The 19,755-nt window shown below is 43.4% G+C and overlaps 1 protein-coding gene and 1 long non-coding RNA gene across 2 annotated transcripts in view; one reads left to right on the forward strand and one right to left on the reverse strand.

The window, feature by feature from the left end:
* LOC118916283 (uncharacterized) overlaps positions 1–589 on the reverse strand; it is a 60,819-nt gene extending 60,230 nt beyond the window's left edge. The window contains exon 1 of the long non-coding RNA XR_005026325.2: positions 491–589. This is a non-coding gene — a long non-coding RNA (uncharacterized LOC118916283). The remainder of the gene's footprint in view (positions 1–490) is intronic.
* SHISAL2A (shisa like 2A) lies at positions 434–17,658 on the forward strand. The gene is given in 4 exon segments (XM_036893132.2): positions 434–893; positions 5,355–5,494; positions 17,389–17,473; positions 17,475–17,658. Coding segments are annotated over 4 exon segments (570 nt in total). The 5' UTR covers positions 434–711; the 3' UTR covers positions 17,638–17,658.
* Positions 17,659–19,755: the final 2,097 nt, after the last annotated feature.

Below are 19,755 nucleotides of genomic sequence, written 5' to 3' on the forward strand. Positions count from 1 at the left end.
TAAAACGGGTTTGAAAATCCTTGGCCCTCTGAGTTGCTGCAAGGGTTAACTGAGGTAGTTTATTAATCACCCCATACTGACCCTACTATGTGGTCGCTGGCTGGTCACCTGTGTCCCACAGTAGCCCGGAAATACCCCGAGACTCTCAGCGTCCAGCACAAAGCCTGGCACCAAGCGGGTGCTCAGTGCCTGTGGGGAATCCACGCCCGTGGCTTCGATTCCCGCCCTGCCACTCTGGGCATGTCGTGTTGTCCGTCTGAGCACCCAGGCCCCAAGTGCCTAAGCCGGGAACACAGCGGAACGGGCGAGGGAAGCGCGGGCAGAGACCCGCACCCAGGCGGCTCCCCCGGGCAGCTCCCCCCGCGGCTCCGCGCTCGGGCGCCGGCTCCCGCCCGCCTTGCCGCCGCTCTCCACTCCCCCCGCTAGCGGCCCTCCTCCTCCCTCTCCTCTTCTCCCTCCCTGTCCCCTTCTGACGCGCCCTGCCCGCTACCTGGTCGCCTGTGTCGGTGCTCGGGGACCCCAGGTCTCCGGCCGCTGCGTCCCCGCGTCTCCGGCCGTGTCCTCTGTCTCTGTGAGTCTCTGTCTCTCTGCGTAACTCTGCCTCTCCGCCTCTCCGCCTCGTCCGTCTCAGGTTCAGTTCTGTCTGCGTCTGTCCCACGCTCGCCGGCCGTCTGGTAGCCCGAGGTGGCGGCGGGCCCGGCGCTGGGCGCGATGAGCGGCGCCTGCACGAGCTACGTGAGCGCCGAGCAGGAGGTGGTGCGCGGCTTCAGCTGCCCGCGGCCGGGCGGCGAGGCGGCCGCTGTCTTCTGCTGCGGCTTCCGCGATCACAAGTACTGCTGCGACGATCCGCACAGCTTCTTCCCCTACGAGCACAGCTACATGTGGTGGCTCAGGTACCGGCCCTGGCCCTAACCCTGAGAACCCCGCTCCAGTCTTAGCCCCTCGCCCCACCATCAACCCAGCTGCGCGCTGAACCCTCAGTTCTTACCCAAGCGCCCACCACAGCGTCCTCAGCTTTTAGCCCCTCAGGCCCAATACCCACCTTTGCTCTTTGTCACCAAGCCAGCTCCCCCTGCAAGTGCTTGTCAGCTCCATTCCCCCCTCCTGACCGGAACCATTACTCAGATCCAAGCTTGAACCTCACCCCAACTCCACCCTGAAAACCCTCAGTCCCTCCCCACTCCTAACCCATCCTCCACCACCCTCAAGCCAACCCCAAATTACATACCAGCCCTCTCCCTGACAGCAAACTCACAGTCTTCCCTTCGTAGGAGACCCAAACTCAACCTTCATCCAAGTGCCCACCAGGGTCCTCTTCCTATTATCAACCCAGCCTCTTTCCTTACTTTACCCACTTCCCAGTACTGATCCCAGCCTTACTTTATCACCAGCCCCAACCTCCCTCTGAATTCTCCAGGCAACGTCTACTCAGCTCTCTTCCCCTACCCTGACTCCAAGCCTTGTCTAGCCCTACAGCCAAACCTCAGCCTCAAGCCTTAATCCTCACCAGATGCTGCACCCGAACTCAAACCCAGGAGCAGCCCAGCCTCAACTCTTCTCCCCCTCATATTTAGTCATTTTTTAAGCTACCCCTTACTGTGCACTTAGCTGGACCAGGCCCTATGGTGGATGCTGGGGTTGTACTTCCCTCCTGAGCTAAGGCAGAAGACCAGGGGATTAGATCTGAAGCTCACCATGAGACAATGGCATAAGGCCATGGCAGAAGGCAGCTCAGGCTATATTAACAGAGGTGTAATTTGGGCAAATCCCCACCCACAGGAACTCAGTTTCCCCACTTGTTCAGGGAAGGGGTGGTTAGGCCAACGCTGACATTCCTGAAACCAAACTGTGGGGCTCAAAGGACAATAGGTCTCAATCTCTCAGTCTCCAAATGCCTCATCCAGAAAATAGCACCTGGATCCTGAGCCTGCTCTGGGAAACAGAAATCAGCAAAAACAAAGTAGGCCATCTGAGTAGACAGTGATTTTCCTGTCCCTGAAGATATGTGACTAGAGGCAGCATGCCCCCTGGGTGGGAAGAACAGTCTACCACTGAAACCTTTCTGAGCCTCTATCTTTTAATCTACTAAATGGAAAGGATGATAAATCAGTGCCCTGATTTCTGACTAGAGCAAGGACCAAATGAGATAAAGAGGTGAAATCAACTTGGCACATACCACTGGACAATATTATCTATTTTTCTACATTGTTCAATCCATAATTCTAAAGGATTTTCAGATGGCCAAGTTCTCCAATCCTGCACATTTAGCTGTTATTTGTAATTTGGGGAATTACATTAATTTATTCTCTATTCATCTATATAGTCATTCATTCATTATAGACTTTGTTTTGTGCCAGGTGCTATGCTGGACACAGGGGCACAGAATCAATTATTCTCTGCCCCTGAGGAAGTCACAGTCCACTCAGAGAGAGATGACATGCTCCTAAAGTATAACAATGGAATATTTGGTTAAGACCCACTGAGCTGGGTGCTGAAATATGATAGTGCTGACCTCCCTTTGGGGTAGAGGCAGTGTGGCTAGAACATGGTCCAAACCTTGGCTCTGTTGCTTAAATAGCTATATGATTTTGGGCAAATTATCTCCGAGTCTGTTCATCTTTAAAACAGCAACGGTAATACCCATCTCATGGAATTTCTCAGAGGATTAAGTGAAATAATGCATGTGAAAGTGACTAGTACATATTGTAGATGTTCAATAAAGGGGAGTTCCCTTTCTCTCGTTCATAGGTGGGAAAAGTGAAGTGCAGAGTAGGAAAGTGAATTGTCCAAGATCTTCTACCAGTGTCATAGCAGACTGAGATTTAAAGAACATTACCTAGGACCATCCAAGGGCTAGATGCAGTCCCACACTCACAACCCTGGCATGTCTGCTTTCCATGTTACAGATGAGGAAACTTGGAAGTGGAGAAGTTACTACTTGGGAGTGCCCCTGTGAGGAAGTGGCAGAGCTGGGGTGAAACTCAGGCCCATGTGGTCCCAAGCCCAGGCTTGTCCTGCTGTACAACTGTCTCAGTCTAGTCTGGCTCTCCTATAACCTGCTCTGCTCAAATTGCCTGAAGAAAGACTCACTGACCCACTACTGTTTTCTGGTCACTGTGATGGCCATTGGGTATTAGTGACCCCCTCAGCCCCCAGTCTGACTCCACCCCTCTTTTACCATCCCCTTCCATGTATACCTCTTGTGGTCCCTCCAGTTGCCTTAGATCCTCTTGACATGTGGATTTCTTCAGTGCCTCAGACAATGAGATAGAGGGTTGGATGGGGTGATCTCTGAGGTCATATCACAGGTCGGTGTGCTCCCACTCTGTGACCCCAAGGGCAGCCAAAAGGTTCTAGGCTACAGGGTAGAGGCCTTGTGCTGCCTTGACTCTGGCCCTTTACATGAAAGCTGGCCATTAAAAACATAAAAATCTCCAGATAAACACTGTTTCCTTGGGTAGTGCTCAAGGGGAATAGTTGTCTCTTTAATAGTGTGTCTCAGGAAGTGAAGACTCCCTGTGGAGAAGCAGGAGGTGCTGTCACATGTCTTGGTGGTCATGCACTGTATATACAGTATCTCATTTCATCTTTATGGATACCTAGTGAGATAGGGACCTTTACAAATGAAGAAAATGAAGATCAAGAGATGAAGTATTTTTCAGCTTGTAGTGACAGAACCAGGATTCGAAACTAGAACTGCCTGACTGAAAAGCCCTATCAAATGTTAGACACTCCCCCCAACACACACCTCTTTCCTAGAGTCATAGTGGATTCTCTATCTTTCAGCGTCTAGGTCTGTGAAATCCTAGAAGACTAGCAGCTCTTCAATCCAATTTCCTGCCCAGGGCAGGAACCTCTAATTCCTTGAAAGGTGCATTCATCTAGGTGTTCTGTGCAAACTTGTCCAATAACAGGGAACTTACCTTCTTTTTAGGCAGTATCTTCACCATGGGGCAATTCTGATCATTTAAATTTCACCTTATACTCAGCACAGGTTTTCCCCCTTGGAGCCACCCCTGTCCTCAGCTCTGTCCTTGGGGGCTGGTTCCTCTGTCCCCACACAGACCATCAGAGAGAGCCTGTTCCCTGGCTGACCACCGATCTAAGTTTTTTCCCGCTCTCTCACTCCCTCCTCCTCTACTTTTAGAGGGCCCTTTGCAGCCAGGTGTGCACAGATGTCCTCTGTAAAGGGCAGGTTCACAGCCTGAGCACAAGTGTCCCAGATGAAAGCCTTATAAATAGTAAATACATCTCAAAGGAAGAGATGATGTTTAAAGTTCTTACAAGAACTAAAATGTACTAAATTTTTTATGGAAAATGTGGAAAGGACAGGAGAAACAGAAAAGTAAAGAAATCACAGCAGGTCCAATGTCTTTCTTATGCTGAACATCTACCATGTGCCCAAAATATTACATGTATTATTCATCCTCACTACCACCTGTGAGAGGCTGTGTTTTGATCATTCTCACTTTTTAGACAAAGATGCTAAAGCTCAAAAGGTTAAATAATTTCATCAAGTTCTCATGGTGAGCCTGTTACAGACCTGGGTTCTGAACCAGGTAGGTCTGGCTCCAAAGCTTGTGGCTCCTTCCCTACCATACTGGGCTGTGTAACCCAGTGGGAAGTGCTGAGGGCCCCAGTACAGTGTCCTGGGTGGGTTAGCCCGGCGCAGGGGGAGGGAAGGAGAGGAGAAGATGACCAAGGAGAGCATTAGGAAGCTGGAGACACTTAAATGGGTCTTCAAGGCCAGGTAAAATTCTGATGTGGGGTGATGATGGGGAGGGGTCATGTGAAACAGGAAAGACAATGGACCCCAAATGAGCCAGGAGGTAGTTGTCTGGAGCCCAGGTGACTGAGGTGTGACTTGGAGCAGAGGCAGTGAGGCTGGGGCGTGAGGGACCCAGTGGGGGTAGGTAGTCTAGTCATGGAGTCCATACTGGCGTGAGACCCACTGGAGTGTGGGTCAGAAATCACCTGGAGGCTGGAAGGACAGCTAGATTCTAACTGAGGCTTACTATGGGTCTTTATTTTTAAGAAACAGCAATATGGGAGGGCTCTTTAAGACCATCTCCTGCTCCCTGGGGTGGGCGCAGGTTGAGGAAGGTAAGGCGGGAAGGAGAAGGGAGCACATGTTGAGGCCCAGCTCCGTGCTGGTCCTGAGGCATGTCATGTTATGTATGTGGCAAGTCGTTGGCATATAGTTGACACCCTTTCCCATACTTAAGCACAGAAGTCCTGTTTCAGACGGGCAGAAACAGAATCCAAGTCCTATGACACCTGCAATGCTTCTCATACAACGTGCTGCCTCCCAAGCCCTTCCTGACGTTCAGCCCCTTCTGGTTTTCTCTCCCCAGTGTTGGCGCTCTCATGGGCCTGTCCATAGCAGCAGTGGTCCTCCTGGCCTTCATCATCACTGCCTGTGTGCTTTGTTACCTGGTCCTCAGCTCAAAGCCCCACACAAAGTTGGACCCGGGCTTAAGCCTACAGACTACAGGTAAGAAAGAGTCCACATGATTTCCTTCTATTCAGCAGGCCAGCACCTTTACAGTGGGGAGATATTTAGAAATAATGTTTTTTGCTTCATTTGCTTCATGACTGTATTTGGAATAATCAGAAGCAAAAGCACATTTCCTAAGAGTTTCATGATCTGAACATTTCCATTCCAAATGCTTAATGTGCTCAGTATTTGTCAAAATAATTTGATATTATCAGCATTATATTTGTCACACAAAAATGATTCTATCTTGTGGATTTTCTAAGACAGTGTTTTATTTCTAGGTTTAGGGATTTAGGGTATGGAAACCGATTTTAATATTACCCCAAACAAAATAGAATTAATATGAAAAATCTGCTGCTCCCCAAAATCAATTTATTCAGAAATTACATACAGGTATTTTCCCATAATATGATGTTTTAGACTACCCCTTCCTACATTAGCATAGGCCTTCTAGAGCCTCTAAGGGGCCAGAAAAAATAAGTGTTGCTTCTTTACAAGTCTTTATTATATGCTTTGTCACAACCTCTGCAAAGTACTGTGAAAGACACAAATCCCTATTGGCAAAAGATCTTTCAGTATAGTTTGGTAGACAACATTCAAAATGGGTATTATCTCCATTTTACAAATAAGAAAATTAAAGCTGAGACAGATTAGATGACTTACTCAAGTGTCACAGCCAACAAACAGTAAGGCTAAAATTCAGCCCACATCTTTTTGCCTTAAATCATGCTTGCTTTTCTGCCCACCATCCTGGGTCTCTGCTGGTATATAGTTAAGTAAAAATTACTGGATACCTAATGTAAGGAGCATTTCAAAAAGAAGAGTATTCTTGAATTAATGTTGAGTTAGTGAAGGAGTTGGTTAGGTAAAATAGAGGAAACACATTCCAAGATAGGGTAAATAATGGGTAAATGTGGGACTTTCTCAGTGAGCCCCATGCAGTAACAGGGTCATTCGCCATGGGGTATGATAGGAAATAAGGCCAGGCAGGATAGGAGAGGGATTTAAGCTCAGCAGAAGAAGCAAGGATGGCAAACGTCAGGGAGATAGAAGGGGCAGTATGAGTTGTAGCTGTCTCAGAGAAAGACAGAGAGGGCTTTTTTAAATTTGTAAAATATTAATTTTCCAACTTAACAGCAAACTTTTGTAACAAACAACAGCTCAAGAACCCTTCTCAGATCCTGATGACTATGAATAATCCTGCTGTGGCTAAGCAGTGAAAAGCAGAGGAGTGGCTTCTGTAGATGGAAGGATTCATCTGGCTCCCCTTACAGCCAGGAAGACTTGGGAGGCAGTGGTAGGGGTATAGGAAGAAAGCCAGAGTATGGACCCATCCTGAGGGAAACCAGAGACAGGCCAGGCTTCAACTTTTATAGGAAAAGTTGTAAAAGTTAATGAAAAGTATAACAGAACCTGACTATCTGGTGGGTCATAGCATATATGTCTCTATATCATAGACACATCAGTTCTTCCCAAATTAACCTATAAATAAAATCCCAACAAAATATTTCATGGAATTTGTCAAATTAATTATAAACTTAATCTAGAAGAGTAAAGCCAGAAGAGCAAAAAAAAAAAAAACAAACAATTTTGGAAAAGAAAGAAGAGGAGGGGCTTGCCTTATCAGATAACAAGATGTTTTTAAAAGATATAAGAATTTGTCAGTTTAATATTGACACAGAAAAAAAATATTGACACAGAAATTGACAGATAGAATTGGGCAATGTACTGGTCTTCAACAGGGTGCAAAGTTGCTCCCTTGGAGACATTTTTGGTTGTCACAATTGGGAAAGGGTGCTGCTGGTATCCATTGGCCAAGGCCAGGAATGCTATTAAACACCCTGCAACACGGAGGGAAGCACCCCATAACAAAGAATTATCTTACCCAGAATTTCAACAGTGCAGATGCTAAGAAATTTTAGAATAGAGAGTCCAGAAATGGACTAATTAAAATACAGGAATTTGAATAAAACATTTAATTTTTTTAAATGAAGGGGAAAATTTGGCAAATTTGTCTACATCAAATACAAATAAGACAAAAGACACCAAACATAAAGTTAAAAAAACAAGTGATGGACTGTGAAGGTATTATAAACATAAATTTAAATACCCACATAGAGACAATCCTCATTATTCGCAGATTTGTCATTTATGAATCTGCCTACTTGCTACAATATATTTGTAACCTCAAAGCCAATACTCACAGTGTTTTTGTGGATGTGGATATGTGCAGAGCGGTAAAAAAATCTGAGCTGTCCCATCATACACAGTCCTCATTGAGGTTGACACTGACTTCTTGCTTCAGCTCTCATACTGCCCTTTTTGTAGTAAATTTAATGCCATGTTTTCTGCATTTTTTGTGATTTTTGTTGTGAAATCAACTATTCAAAATGGCCCCCAAATGTAATGCTGACACTCTGTCTAGTGTTCCTAAGCACAAGAAAGCTGTGATGTGCTTTGTGGAGAAAATACATGTGTTAGGTAAACTTTGTTTAGGCAGTAGTTACAGTGCTATTAGTCATGAGTTGAATATTAATGGATCAACAATATGTATTAAATAAAGTGTCTTTAAACAGAAACACACACAAAACAAACTTATGCATTGATTGGTTGACAAAACTGTTGTGGCCAGAGGCTCACAGGAACCTAACCTTGTATTTCCTCTGGGAGCAATGATTTTGAATTCACTAATTCAGGGTTTGTGGTAAGTTTATAGAACATAACTACTGCAAACTACTGTATTTAAAATAGAGACAGAATTAATATCTAGAATTTATAAGCATAGCTTTAAACAAATGAGAGAAATATAATCTACAGAAGAGGAACTACAAATGCCCAGTATACATGAAATATGTTCAATCTCACTGATAATCAGGAGAATACAATTTAGGAATGACATACTTTTTTTAAAAACAATTACATTGGCAAAAATCCAAAAATTGATCATATTAATAGTAAGAATGTTGGGTGAGGGAAGTGAATACTCTCATGCTACTGGTAAGAGTATAAATTGGATACTTCATTTTAAAAAACACATCAACAGCAACAACAAAAAGTATAAATTGGTACAACCACTTGATAGAGCAATTTGGCAATATATATTTAAAAAAAAAATATATATATATATATATCCTATAGCCCACTTCTATTTCCACTTCTAATCATCTGCCTTAGAGAAAAAGTTGCTCTAGGAGAGATATTATAAAGATGGATATCATGATAGCTTGTCACACTGGAAACTAAATGTCCATCAATAGAGGAATAATGACATATGATACCAAAGTTAAACGGGATGAACTGGCTCTAAATAGACCATCTCATTTGCTTTCTCAATAACTGGGCAAAGTATAGTTCTTACTACTATCCATTTCACCAGTGAGGAACCTGAAGCTCATAGTCACCCAAGGAGGGGGTGACAGCCAACTCAACCTCCATTCTCCTCCCTCTCCTTATCCCTGTGCTGTGAAAGAGAAGGCCCTACTATGTGCCAGACACTGTTGGAAACTTCACATACATCTAATTTGCCCAACCACCCCAGTGAAGTAGGTGTTATTATCACCCATTTTACAGATGTGAAAACCAGGTCTCAAAGAGGTTAGCTGACTTGCCCAAGGGTTTACTTGTAAATTACGGAACTGGAATTCAAATACAGGTATCTTTCTGCCTCCAAAGTCCTAAATCTTCCTGCCTCACAGAGAGTCTGTGGGCTTCTCCTGCTTGCATCCTGCTCGCCTCATTTCTCCTATCCTATCCCCCATCCCTTTCCGATTCAAAGGGAATATAGCTCATCCCTTGGCCCTGTGAATGAAAACCACCCTCCTACTTTTCACTGCTCAGTCACCAATTCAATTATTCAGTCACCAGGGTTTGAGACAAATTGTGTCCTTGCTTTTGGCTTTTTTTAAGATGGAAAAATGCATTTCCTGGCCTTTTATTAAATGATAGTTTTCAGCTCTTTCTGCCTTTTACCTGAACTCTGCTCTTAGTTCCTCCCCTTCTTCATTAAGTACTGTGCTCTCCTTCCACTGAACCCACAGCATCAACCCAGAAGCCTCTTGTTCTTATCTGAGACAGGTTACAAGCCCCCTATCTTACATTCATCAGAGCTTTACTCTTTACACAGACTTTCATTTTTGTTTGCTTCCTCCCACTCTTGTGGGACATGTAGAGAAATCATTAGCCCCATTTTACAGCAAAGGAAACCAAGGTTCAGCCAAAGGAAGTGAAATAGTCAAGTACACACAGCCAGTGAGCATTTGTTTCTGGGATGTCAGCCCCAGCCTCCCAGACTCCAATGCCTGTGATCACTGCACCGTACTTCAGAGACCTGAGTGTGTGGGCAAGGGCAGGGGGGAATGCCTTGGCAAGAATGGAGTGGAAATGACTCAGAGTTTCTGAGAACAGACTTCTTCTGCTGTTCAGGCATTCTGTACTGTCCCTTCACCCTCGCCACATCCCCCAAATTTGGGATTCAACAAAGACCATAACTTTTTTACTTGGTACTTTGTGAGGAACCAGCTTGATCAGGAGGGTGACCATGTTCCTCCTGTTGTGCCAAGTGCTATGGTAAAGGCTTTAAATGCCTTATCCAATTTGTGCCATTTAACCAAATGCTCAACTACTCTGCCAGGTGGTTAGTAATTATCAACCCTATTTTGCAGAAGAGGTGAGTGAGGTAAGTACAGCTGGGATATTCCAACCTAAGTACATTTAATAAGAAATCCAAAAGTGTGGGGAGGGGCATGATAGACAAGATTTCAGGTCTCATCCTCCTCTGAGAGGTATTGGTGGAAAGATCATTAAAGAGCCATTTTCATTGATAGAGGACACTTAGAAATTAAGTCTTATGCTCTCACTCTATAGATGGGGAGCTGAGGCCCCAAAAGAGACAGTCATGTGCCCAAGGTCACCCAGCCAATTGGTGACCAAGCTTCTCCTCCTAGACCAGGGATCTGTCTCCACAGCAGACCCTCTTACCTCCCAGAGAGGATTCAGTTGCCCCAGAGCCCACTGCTTTTTAACTAACCACACTTGGGGGATGAGAGGTTTGAACCAAACTATCCTAAGTGATCAATTAGTTTTGACTCATTTCCAAGCAGGGAGAGAATCTGAGAACTCCTTTCATGGCTCACCACAAGTTAGTCCCAAGTTCAGGGTTGAAGACCCCAGGCAATGGGGGGATTGGCCACAGAGGACCTTGGAGAAACATGGAAAGGTCCAACCCTGGGCTGGGTCACCAGAGATCCTGGCTCTAATCCCGGCTTGGTCACTTTCATTATGTGGCCTTAGGCAAATCACTTCTCTCTCAGCCTCAATTTACTCTAAAATACCTACAATAATATCTACTAAGAAAGTTGTAAAAACTGGAGGTGATGCTTACATAGCAGCTAATTAGTCTCTGACTATGGTAGGCCTTTAACAATTAATAGCTCTCATTTAATTATTATTAGGCATTTAGGTTTTTACATATTAGTGTCCTCAAAGAGTCTGCTAATATCTCAAAGGTAAGAACTATGTTTTAAATGCCTTGGTAGTCCCTAACCTATGCTAAGGGAATTCTTGCTCTGTGGAAAGAGTCCAAGCTTTGAAATCAGTCAGAATGGAAAGTGCACCCTGGATCCAATACTTACTAACCATGTCAATGTTGACTTTCCCTGTCTGGGCCCATTGTTTATCTATAACATGGGATAATAATACCCATCTCAGGGAATCAGACCAGATTGTTGTACCAGCGCGTTTTAGCCAAACATGAATCTTATTGTAACTTGGAATGTGAACTTGTTATCTTTTCCTCTCCTCCTCCCCCAGGTGCCTCTTGGCTAGGAGCTTTTCAAAGATGTGACTCCCTCCCCAGGCTGCAGGCCACCATTGTGGGACTTGAATAACTGTTATTATAAATGCTAACAAAAGAGGCAGAAATATATGTAACTGAGAGTAGGACAACTGCCTGTTCTGCTGGTATCCCTGGAAAATGGGAATTGTGGAATTGAAGGTCCTGAAGCACACATTTGAGGGAAACCCAGGGATCTTGGAAAGAGAGTCATATAAATAAGACATGGTGAATCCACAAGCTCAGTATTAACTATCATTATAATACCTCTGCCAAAAAGAAAATGAGAGTGTGGTCCAGGTTGCATTAACAGTTGTCTAGGGTCTCGAAGCAAGAGAGTAATGGTCTTTCTTTACTGCTAATTAGACACAACACACTAGCCAGCAAATCTCAGAGGTAATGTTTTAGTATCCACTCCACAGGTTCCCAGTTTTGGGTTACAGTCATCTGAGGGTTCCCAAATATAGCAATGAGGATTCTTGAGCAATTTCCAATATTTTGAAGCTTTTACTAGGACCAAATTTATTTGCTTTGAGCTAGAACTGTATTAGTTCAAGGGGGTAATTAGCACCAGCTCTCTCCTGCTAATCAAAGCTCTCTGATTAATATGAAATTGGGAAAAAATTATTACTTAATAAATGCAGTCCATTATGTAGACAGAATACTTTAAAACTTGGATGGAATTCAAGGGAAAGTGAATAGACTAATGAGCCCATCCATACTTTCTACCTTGTTTTGTAGAATGGTAACTGAGATCCAGAGAGAAGGGATGAACACAAGGTAGCACAGTGATTAATATCTGAATGAGGATGTGAGCCAAGGTTTTATAGCTCCTAGAAGCCCAAGGTTTCTCCTGAACCCTGACTGCCTGCTTCTCAGAACCCCACAATTTAAGAGGAACTTTGACCAAGCAAGAGGTGATCAGAGAAAGATGACCAGCTCTCTCTGGGAACCAGGTCATATATGGACCAGCTGAAGAGCTGGGGACATTTCTCCTTGAGCAAAGGAGTCTCAGGGCTCATAGCCAATGGCCTCAGATCTCTGCAAAGCTGTCCTAGGGCATGAGGAGGGAACATTTTGTGAGAAGCCAGAGAACATAGCTGGGATTTGTGGGTGTGTGCCATGAGACAGACGTTGCTTCAATAAAGGTGGGCCTTTCTTAGAATGAGTCCTGAAATACTCTTGTAAAGAGCACCCTCATTACTCTAGGCTATCTTTGGTTCATCAGTTTGAACTCTTGGTTAAAAAAAAAGTATTCCAAACCTGGGAGGTAATCAGGAAAAGGCTAAATATGAGATTCACCTAAGGGGATTCTTTTTTTTTTTTTTTTTCAATGACAAAATAGATTTTTATTCAATGCTTAATCCTCACAATACTTTTTTAAAAAATTCATTCTATTATCATTAATCTACAATTACATGAAGAAGCTTATGGTTACTAGACTCACCCCTTCACCAAGTCCCCCCCAACAAACCCCATCGAATAGAAGGCTGAACTAAACCCCTATACCAAATGAAATGCCTTAAAATACAAGCTTAAATAAAAAAGGACCCCAAGAAATCTACAGAACACACACAGAGACACAAAGAAAACTCCTAGAACTAAGAAGTGCACTTAGCAAGGTCACAGTAAGTAAGGTCAGAATCAAACATCAATTGTATTTATATATATATTAGCAACAAACAGTTGAGGCCAAAATTGAGATCAAAAACAAAAAAAGGAAATAAAAACTAAAAACAATTTATAGTCACTCCAAAAACAATGAAATACTTATGTATAAAGCTAACAAAACATGTGCAAGATCTGTATGATAAAACCTATAAAATGATGATGAAGGAAATCAAAGACATAAATAAATGAAGAGATATACCATGTTCATGAAGTGAAAGACTCAATATAATAAAGATAAAAATTGCAGCAGCTTTTTTGTATATATGGACAAGCTTATTCTAATATTTATATGGAAAGATAAAGGAGCTAGAGTAGAGCTGAAATAATATTGAAAAAGAATAATGAAGTTGGAGGAAATCACTACTTGATTTTTAAACTTACCATATAGCAATAATAATCAACAGTAATCAAGACAGTTTGTTATCAGAGGAGAGACAGACACATAGATCAAGAACAGAGTCCAGAAATTAAGTCACATCATAAATGTGTCCATAAGATTTTTTTTAAAGGTGCAAAAGCAATACAATGGGGGAAGAAGTCTTTTCAATAAGTGGTGTAGACTTGCATAGGTTAAAAAGTTAACTTTTACCTAACCCTTATACAAAAATTAACTCAAAATAAATCATAGATCTAAAGGAAAACCATAAAACAATAAAACTTTTAGAAGAAAACAGGAGAAAATCTTCATGATCTGGTGTTAGGCAAAGAATTCTTAGGCAATAAAAGTACAATCTCATTAGAAAAAAATATAGACTGGCATTGATCTTCATCAAAACTCAAAATTTTGTGCTTCTAAAGACCCTATTAAGAGGACGAAAAGACAAGCCCAATACTGGAGAATAACATTCACATATCCAACAAAGGACTCCTGCCCAGAATAAAGAATCTCCTAAACTCAACATTAAGAAAACAAACAATCCCATTAGAAAATGAGCAAAAGACTTAAACAGAAACTTCACTGAAGAGGATATACAAACATGAAAATATGTTTCATCTTCATTAGCCACTAAGGAAATGAATATTAAAGCCACAGTGAGATCACTGCACACCCATCAGAATATTAAAGTAAAAACACTGACAATACCAAGTGAGGACTTGGAATAACTGGTTCACCTATAAAATGCTAGTAAATGAAAAAGGTTCAGGCACTTTGGAAGGCAGTTGATGTTTTCATAAAGTTAAACATACACTTACAATATGTGTTATTTTCCTATGGCTATTGCAACAAATTATCACAAACTTGGCGGCTTAACATAATAGAAATTTATTCTCTGAACAACTCTGGGGACTATAAAAATCAATTTTACTGGGCCAAAATCAAAGGCTCCAGTGAAGAGTCTGTTCCCTGCCTCTTCCAGTTTCTAGTGACTGCCAGCATCCCTTTGCTTATAGCTTTATCCCTCAATTCTCTACATCTGTCTCCACACCAGTGTCTCCCTCTGCTTTTCTCTTAAAAGGGCACTGGTGATGGCATTCAGGGCCCACCCAGATAATTCAGGATTATCTCCTCATCTTCAAAAATTTTACTTAATCACAGCTGCAAAAACTTAATAAGAGGTAACATTCACAGGTTCCAGAGATTAGAACCTGATATCCTTGGGTGGTCACCATTCAGTCCAATAGACCATACAAATCAGCAATCACACTCCTAGAGAAATGAAAATGTATGTCTGTACTAAAACCTGTACACAACTGTTCAGAGCAGCTTTATTTGTAATAGACAAAAACTGGAAACAACCCAAATGTACTTCAATGGGCAAATGGTACAACTATGCAGTGGAATATATGCAGCCATGAAAAGGAATAAACTGTTGCTACACACAACTTAAATGATCTCAAGGGTGTTATGCAAAGTGGAAAAGACAATCTCAAAAGGGTGTATATTGTATAATTCCACTTATAAACACTTTGAAATGACAAAATTATAGTAATGGAGAATGGGTTAGTGGTTACCAGGAGTTAAGTTGAAGAGGAAGGTCTGACTGTAAAGGAGTAGAATGAGGAAGTTTCTTTGTGGTACTTTGTGGAAACAGTTCTTTATCCTGACTGTTTAGCAGTGATTATATAAGTCTATACATATGACACACTTTCATAGTACTGTTGTAACTCTGGGGGAAGTGGGGAAAATCCCAGGGCAAATTACCTTTGAAACTGAAATCAGTCTAAGGGAGAAATAAAGTGGGAGAAACCCATTTTTTGCTTACAAGCAGTTGTCCACTTCTGCTCTCCCATGTCTCTCATGACCCAGCTGCAGAAGAAGGGATCCCATTCCACCTCTCAGATATGCCCTCGCTCACCCTTGTAATTAAGGCCAGGCGAGAGAGTCTAGAAATACTGCAGTTTACCCACAACTGTACACCAAAAGGAAGTACATATAAAAACTGGTAAAAATTTAATAGGATCTGTAGTTTGGTAAATCATATTGTATCAATGTCAGTCTCTGAGTTCTGAAATCACTCCATGGTTATGTAAGATGCTGTTACTGGGGAAAGCTGGGTGAAGAGTACACTAGAACCCTCTGTACTATTTTTGTAATTTCTTATGAGTCTTCAATTATTTAAAAATAGAAAGTTCAACACAAAACAAACAAAAAAAGGAAATTTATGGGTCTGTAGGTGACAAGTCTAAAAATAGGATGGGCTAAAGGCGTGGTTTGAATAGTTCACAACTTTCTCAGGCTTGTAGCTCCGTCTTTTGAGATTCTCTCAACTACCTTCTGCAGTGTGTGAGCTTTCTCCTCAAGCTGACTTTTCTTATGGTAGTAAGTTGGCTGCCAGCAGTGCCTGGGACTATGTGCTTTTTGTTTCCTTCTAGCCAAGAATGGAAAGAGGAAGCTATCTCTTCTTCCAACCAGGAAAAAAAGGCCTGAGCTCTACTCTGATTGGAACACTTTAGGTCATGTGCCCACCCCTAAAACAATCACTGTGCCCAAGGATGTACTTTGGACACATTGCTCATCCATGTGGCAAAAGAATGGGATTACCCAATTGGCTCAGATCAATTCAGGCCCCACTGCTGGAGCTGGGATGTGGCCAAGCCCATCCAAATATAGCTGTTATTACCAGGTGGGAAGAGGCACAATGGATGTTGGGTAGCCAACTCCAATGTCCAATACAGCTTCCTTCTTGAAATTCACTCTTCTCTTGGTTTTCAGAGGTACCATTCTTCCTGGATACCCTCCATCAATCAGTCTTAAAGCAGAGGAGTTTTCTAGACAGAGAAAATGTAAAATGTCATTCCAGGCAGAAGAAATAGCACAAGAAAAGAAATAGAGATATAAAGGAATGAACCCATTCAGGGAACAATGAAAATTTTAGTGTAACAAAGCATAGAGTTCTTGAGTAATAGTAATGAAGCTCAAGAGAAGGGACAGGGCTAGTACATGAAGACCCTTGAATCCTACCTCAGAGACCACAGGTAATGGGAAGATGTTGAAGGCTTTTGAGAAAGAATAGTACATGGACTCATTGACTTTAGAAAGATCTCTCTGGCTATAGTCTGGAGGATGGACTTGGAGCTAGGGAGACTGACTGAAGGCTGTTCTAGTGGTCTGGGCAGAAGATGAAAGCCTGGTGGAGAGTGGTAGCCTTGAGGATGGAGAGAAATGGGTGAATATGGCAGACGGTGATTTGGGGGAATCAGGAGGACCTGGAATGTTGCTTGGCTTTGAGAAGCGGCTGGGGTAGAAGGTGTGAAAGATGACTCACATTTCTGGCTTAAACACTTGATACACTTTTTATCCAAACAGATAGGAATGCCCAATTGTATCAAATGCTCCTGATAAGTCAAGGAAATAAGGATTTATGAGTGATCATGGGATTTTAGTGACAAAACATTTTAAGATATGTGGGGGCAGGAACTAAATAAATTTCAGCAGAATAAGTCATGAAGGGAAGTGGAAAATAGTAAGACCAAGTGGACCTCCTTTCAAGTTCAGGTATAAAAGGAGAGGATAAAGCAGTAGATGACAAAAGTCATGGAATTTATTCTTAGAGAAGAGAATAATGTATGTTTAAAAATTTCCAGCACTCCTCTGCTTACTAGCCATGTAGCCTATAGCCTCATATATAAAATGAGTATCTAAAATTTAAAAAAATGAGTATCTAATAGCATCTACCTCATGGGTTTATGATGGTTAATTCTTCATATTTCCTAACAATTATTTATTGTCTGTCTTCCCCACTAAACTTTAAGTTCATTGAAAACATTGACAGCTCCTAGTGGTTGATGTGATATATTGTTAATAAATATTTGTTAAATGAATGATACATTTAAGACTCTGAGCACAGTCCTGCCCAAGGTAAGCACTCAGAGAAGTGAGCTAGGGTGCATGAGCCTGGGAGGAGGGGCCACAGGAGGAAACCCCATGCCCTCGCTTGCTGTTTTCCAGACCACGAGGAGGCATCCCCTGACTGCCAAGGTGGGAACGCAGGCAGTTTGGTGGAGGTGCCAGGAGTGAGCTCGCTCAGGCAGTCACCTCTTCCTGATCCCACAGTTGGACCACAATGAGGAGCAGGCTGTGGAACCCAGACAGCTTCCCCAGCACTGCTTCATGGCCACAGTGACTGCCAGTAACATTCCAGGCAGCCCTGAGGGGGATTCTCTCCCCAGTCTAGACTCATGTGGCCCAGCCCCATAAACATCCAATAAAAGTCTCTTTACCATCCTCTTCTGGAGTCTCTTTTCAGTGAAAGGTGGGAGTGGGGATGATCAAATGGACTTTGGAACCTAGTGGGATAAATGAGGGCTTTTCCCAGCAAACCTACCCAGGCCTTGCTGTGGACCCACCTGTACTGCTCTGCCTGGCCTCCTGTGGACCAAAGGGAATTTAAACATGGGTCCCATGTAGAATGGTCAGTAACCACTCCATGCAACCATGAAGAAGCCCAAGGCCTGGGGAGGCTCAGAGGAGCCCCTCACCTAACCTGGGGAGTCAGAACTCTGGCTGGGTCTTCCTGCCGCAGAGCAGGTATACTCAGGATCCCCTGGGAGGATGACTGGGACCCAGAGGCAGGTGACCCCTGCCTCACTCTGGAGTGAGCCCCTTGCCAAAGAACAGAATGAGAGGGGTGTGGAGTACACAGGGCTGGACCATGTTTAATATCATTCCATCTCTCAGGTGGATAGAAGAGTGAATGAACAAGTGAGTGAGGGAATGAATGGTTGACAGACCAAACACAGGCCCCACAGTGTGGACACAGCCACTTTCTGACCCTGCTTGGCTTTGATAAAGTCCCCTAGTGTCCCTGAGACTCAGTTTCCTTGCAGGATTATGGCAAGTGTTCAAAGAGATGATAGATATGAACTCCCTTCATAAATATGAAAGTGCTACAAAGACTTCTTTACTATTTCAGATGGGTGTTCTTCAGTATAATATAGTGAGTAAAGAGCAGGGACTCTAGAGCCAAATGCCTGTTTCAAATCCTGTCCCTGCCCTTAACTGCTAGGTAACAGTTGTGCTTCCATTCTCTCACCCATACAGGTACAATCGTAGCACCTATCTCTTAGGATTTGGGGGAAGAATAAATTACTTAGTCCATGCAAAGTACTTAGAATAGTGTTGGCAAATAGAAAGCACTACGTGTTTGCTATTATTTTGTTTTGTTTTGTTTTGTTTTATTAAGCTGATAGCAAAGGAATCTTAGGGCAGGATGCCAACAGCCACCCCTCTTTCCTGGATGTTCTCCTCATCTTAATTTTAGCAGTGGCTTTAGGCTTGCCTTAGGCGTGCAAGGCAAGGATCAGGAAGACTCAGTAGCCACTGAAAGCAGCTCCTGACATTTCTGATAGTAACATGACCTGCAACAGTGCACCATTCACTCTTAGACATCTGTACAAGGGACCTGAGCCAGCCAAGGGCACCTGATGGAGTGGCAAGGCAGGGTGAGTCACCCACAAAAGTGCCCTGGGCTGGAAGTCAAGAGACCTTGTTTCCATCTTGCTTTATTTGTTGTCTTGTGTACATTTGGTCGGTGGGGGAGTTTGGGCGGGGGGAAGTGAAGGTTCCTGTGGCCAGGATTCTCACCTGGCCCTGGTTTTGGCTAGCAGACTACACACGTGTGGGCAATATACTGAACTCTATATAAAGAGCTCTGCCCACTGCTCTGGGCGACATGGTGGCATGGCTGCAGGGCTATAAGGCTGCCTGAGAGCAGAGACTAGAATGGTGGCAGTGCTGAGGACAGAGACTGAGACGGCTGCGGGGGCAGAGAGGCCCAGAGGCAGAGACTGGCTTGCTGCAGGCGGACTCGCTCTGAGTGGATGGGATTCTAGAGATTGACCTGCCACTGTGGGAATAAAGTTGGGTATAAACCCTTTCACCCCAAGAATTTTCTACTGTCATTTTTCGATCTCACTGAATCCATAGTGAACTTGCCAGGGGCTGAAACCCATTGGCAAGACGGGGAATTATTTTCAACATTCTAAACCCAACACCGTTGTCCCTTTGTCTTACATTCAGTGGTGTCTATTCTGTGCCAGCTAACAGAAACAGCAGGGAATCAGCCACAGCTGGTACCTTCAAGGGGTTCATATAGAGGGCAAGGTAGGAACACAAAAGGGCAGGGGGCCCAATGGTGGCCTCTCATGCAGCGTGAGGGAGGCAGAAGTGAAGTCTGAACTGAATCATCAAAGATGAGTCAAAGTTTCCAGGTGAGACAAGGTCAGAAGACATTATGGTCAGAGTACAACATGTTCAAAAACAGCGAGAAAGTGTAGCACAGTCCAGGAACTGTAAGTTATTTGTTGTAGAGGGAGC

The sequence above is a fragment of the Manis pentadactyla genome, chromosome 4 (assembly GCF_030020395.1).
Source record: "Manis pentadactyla isolate mManPen7 chromosome 4, mManPen7.hap1, whole genome shotgun sequence".
NCBI classification, from domain to species: Eukaryota; Metazoa; Chordata; class Mammalia; order Pholidota; family Manidae; genus Manis; species Manis pentadactyla.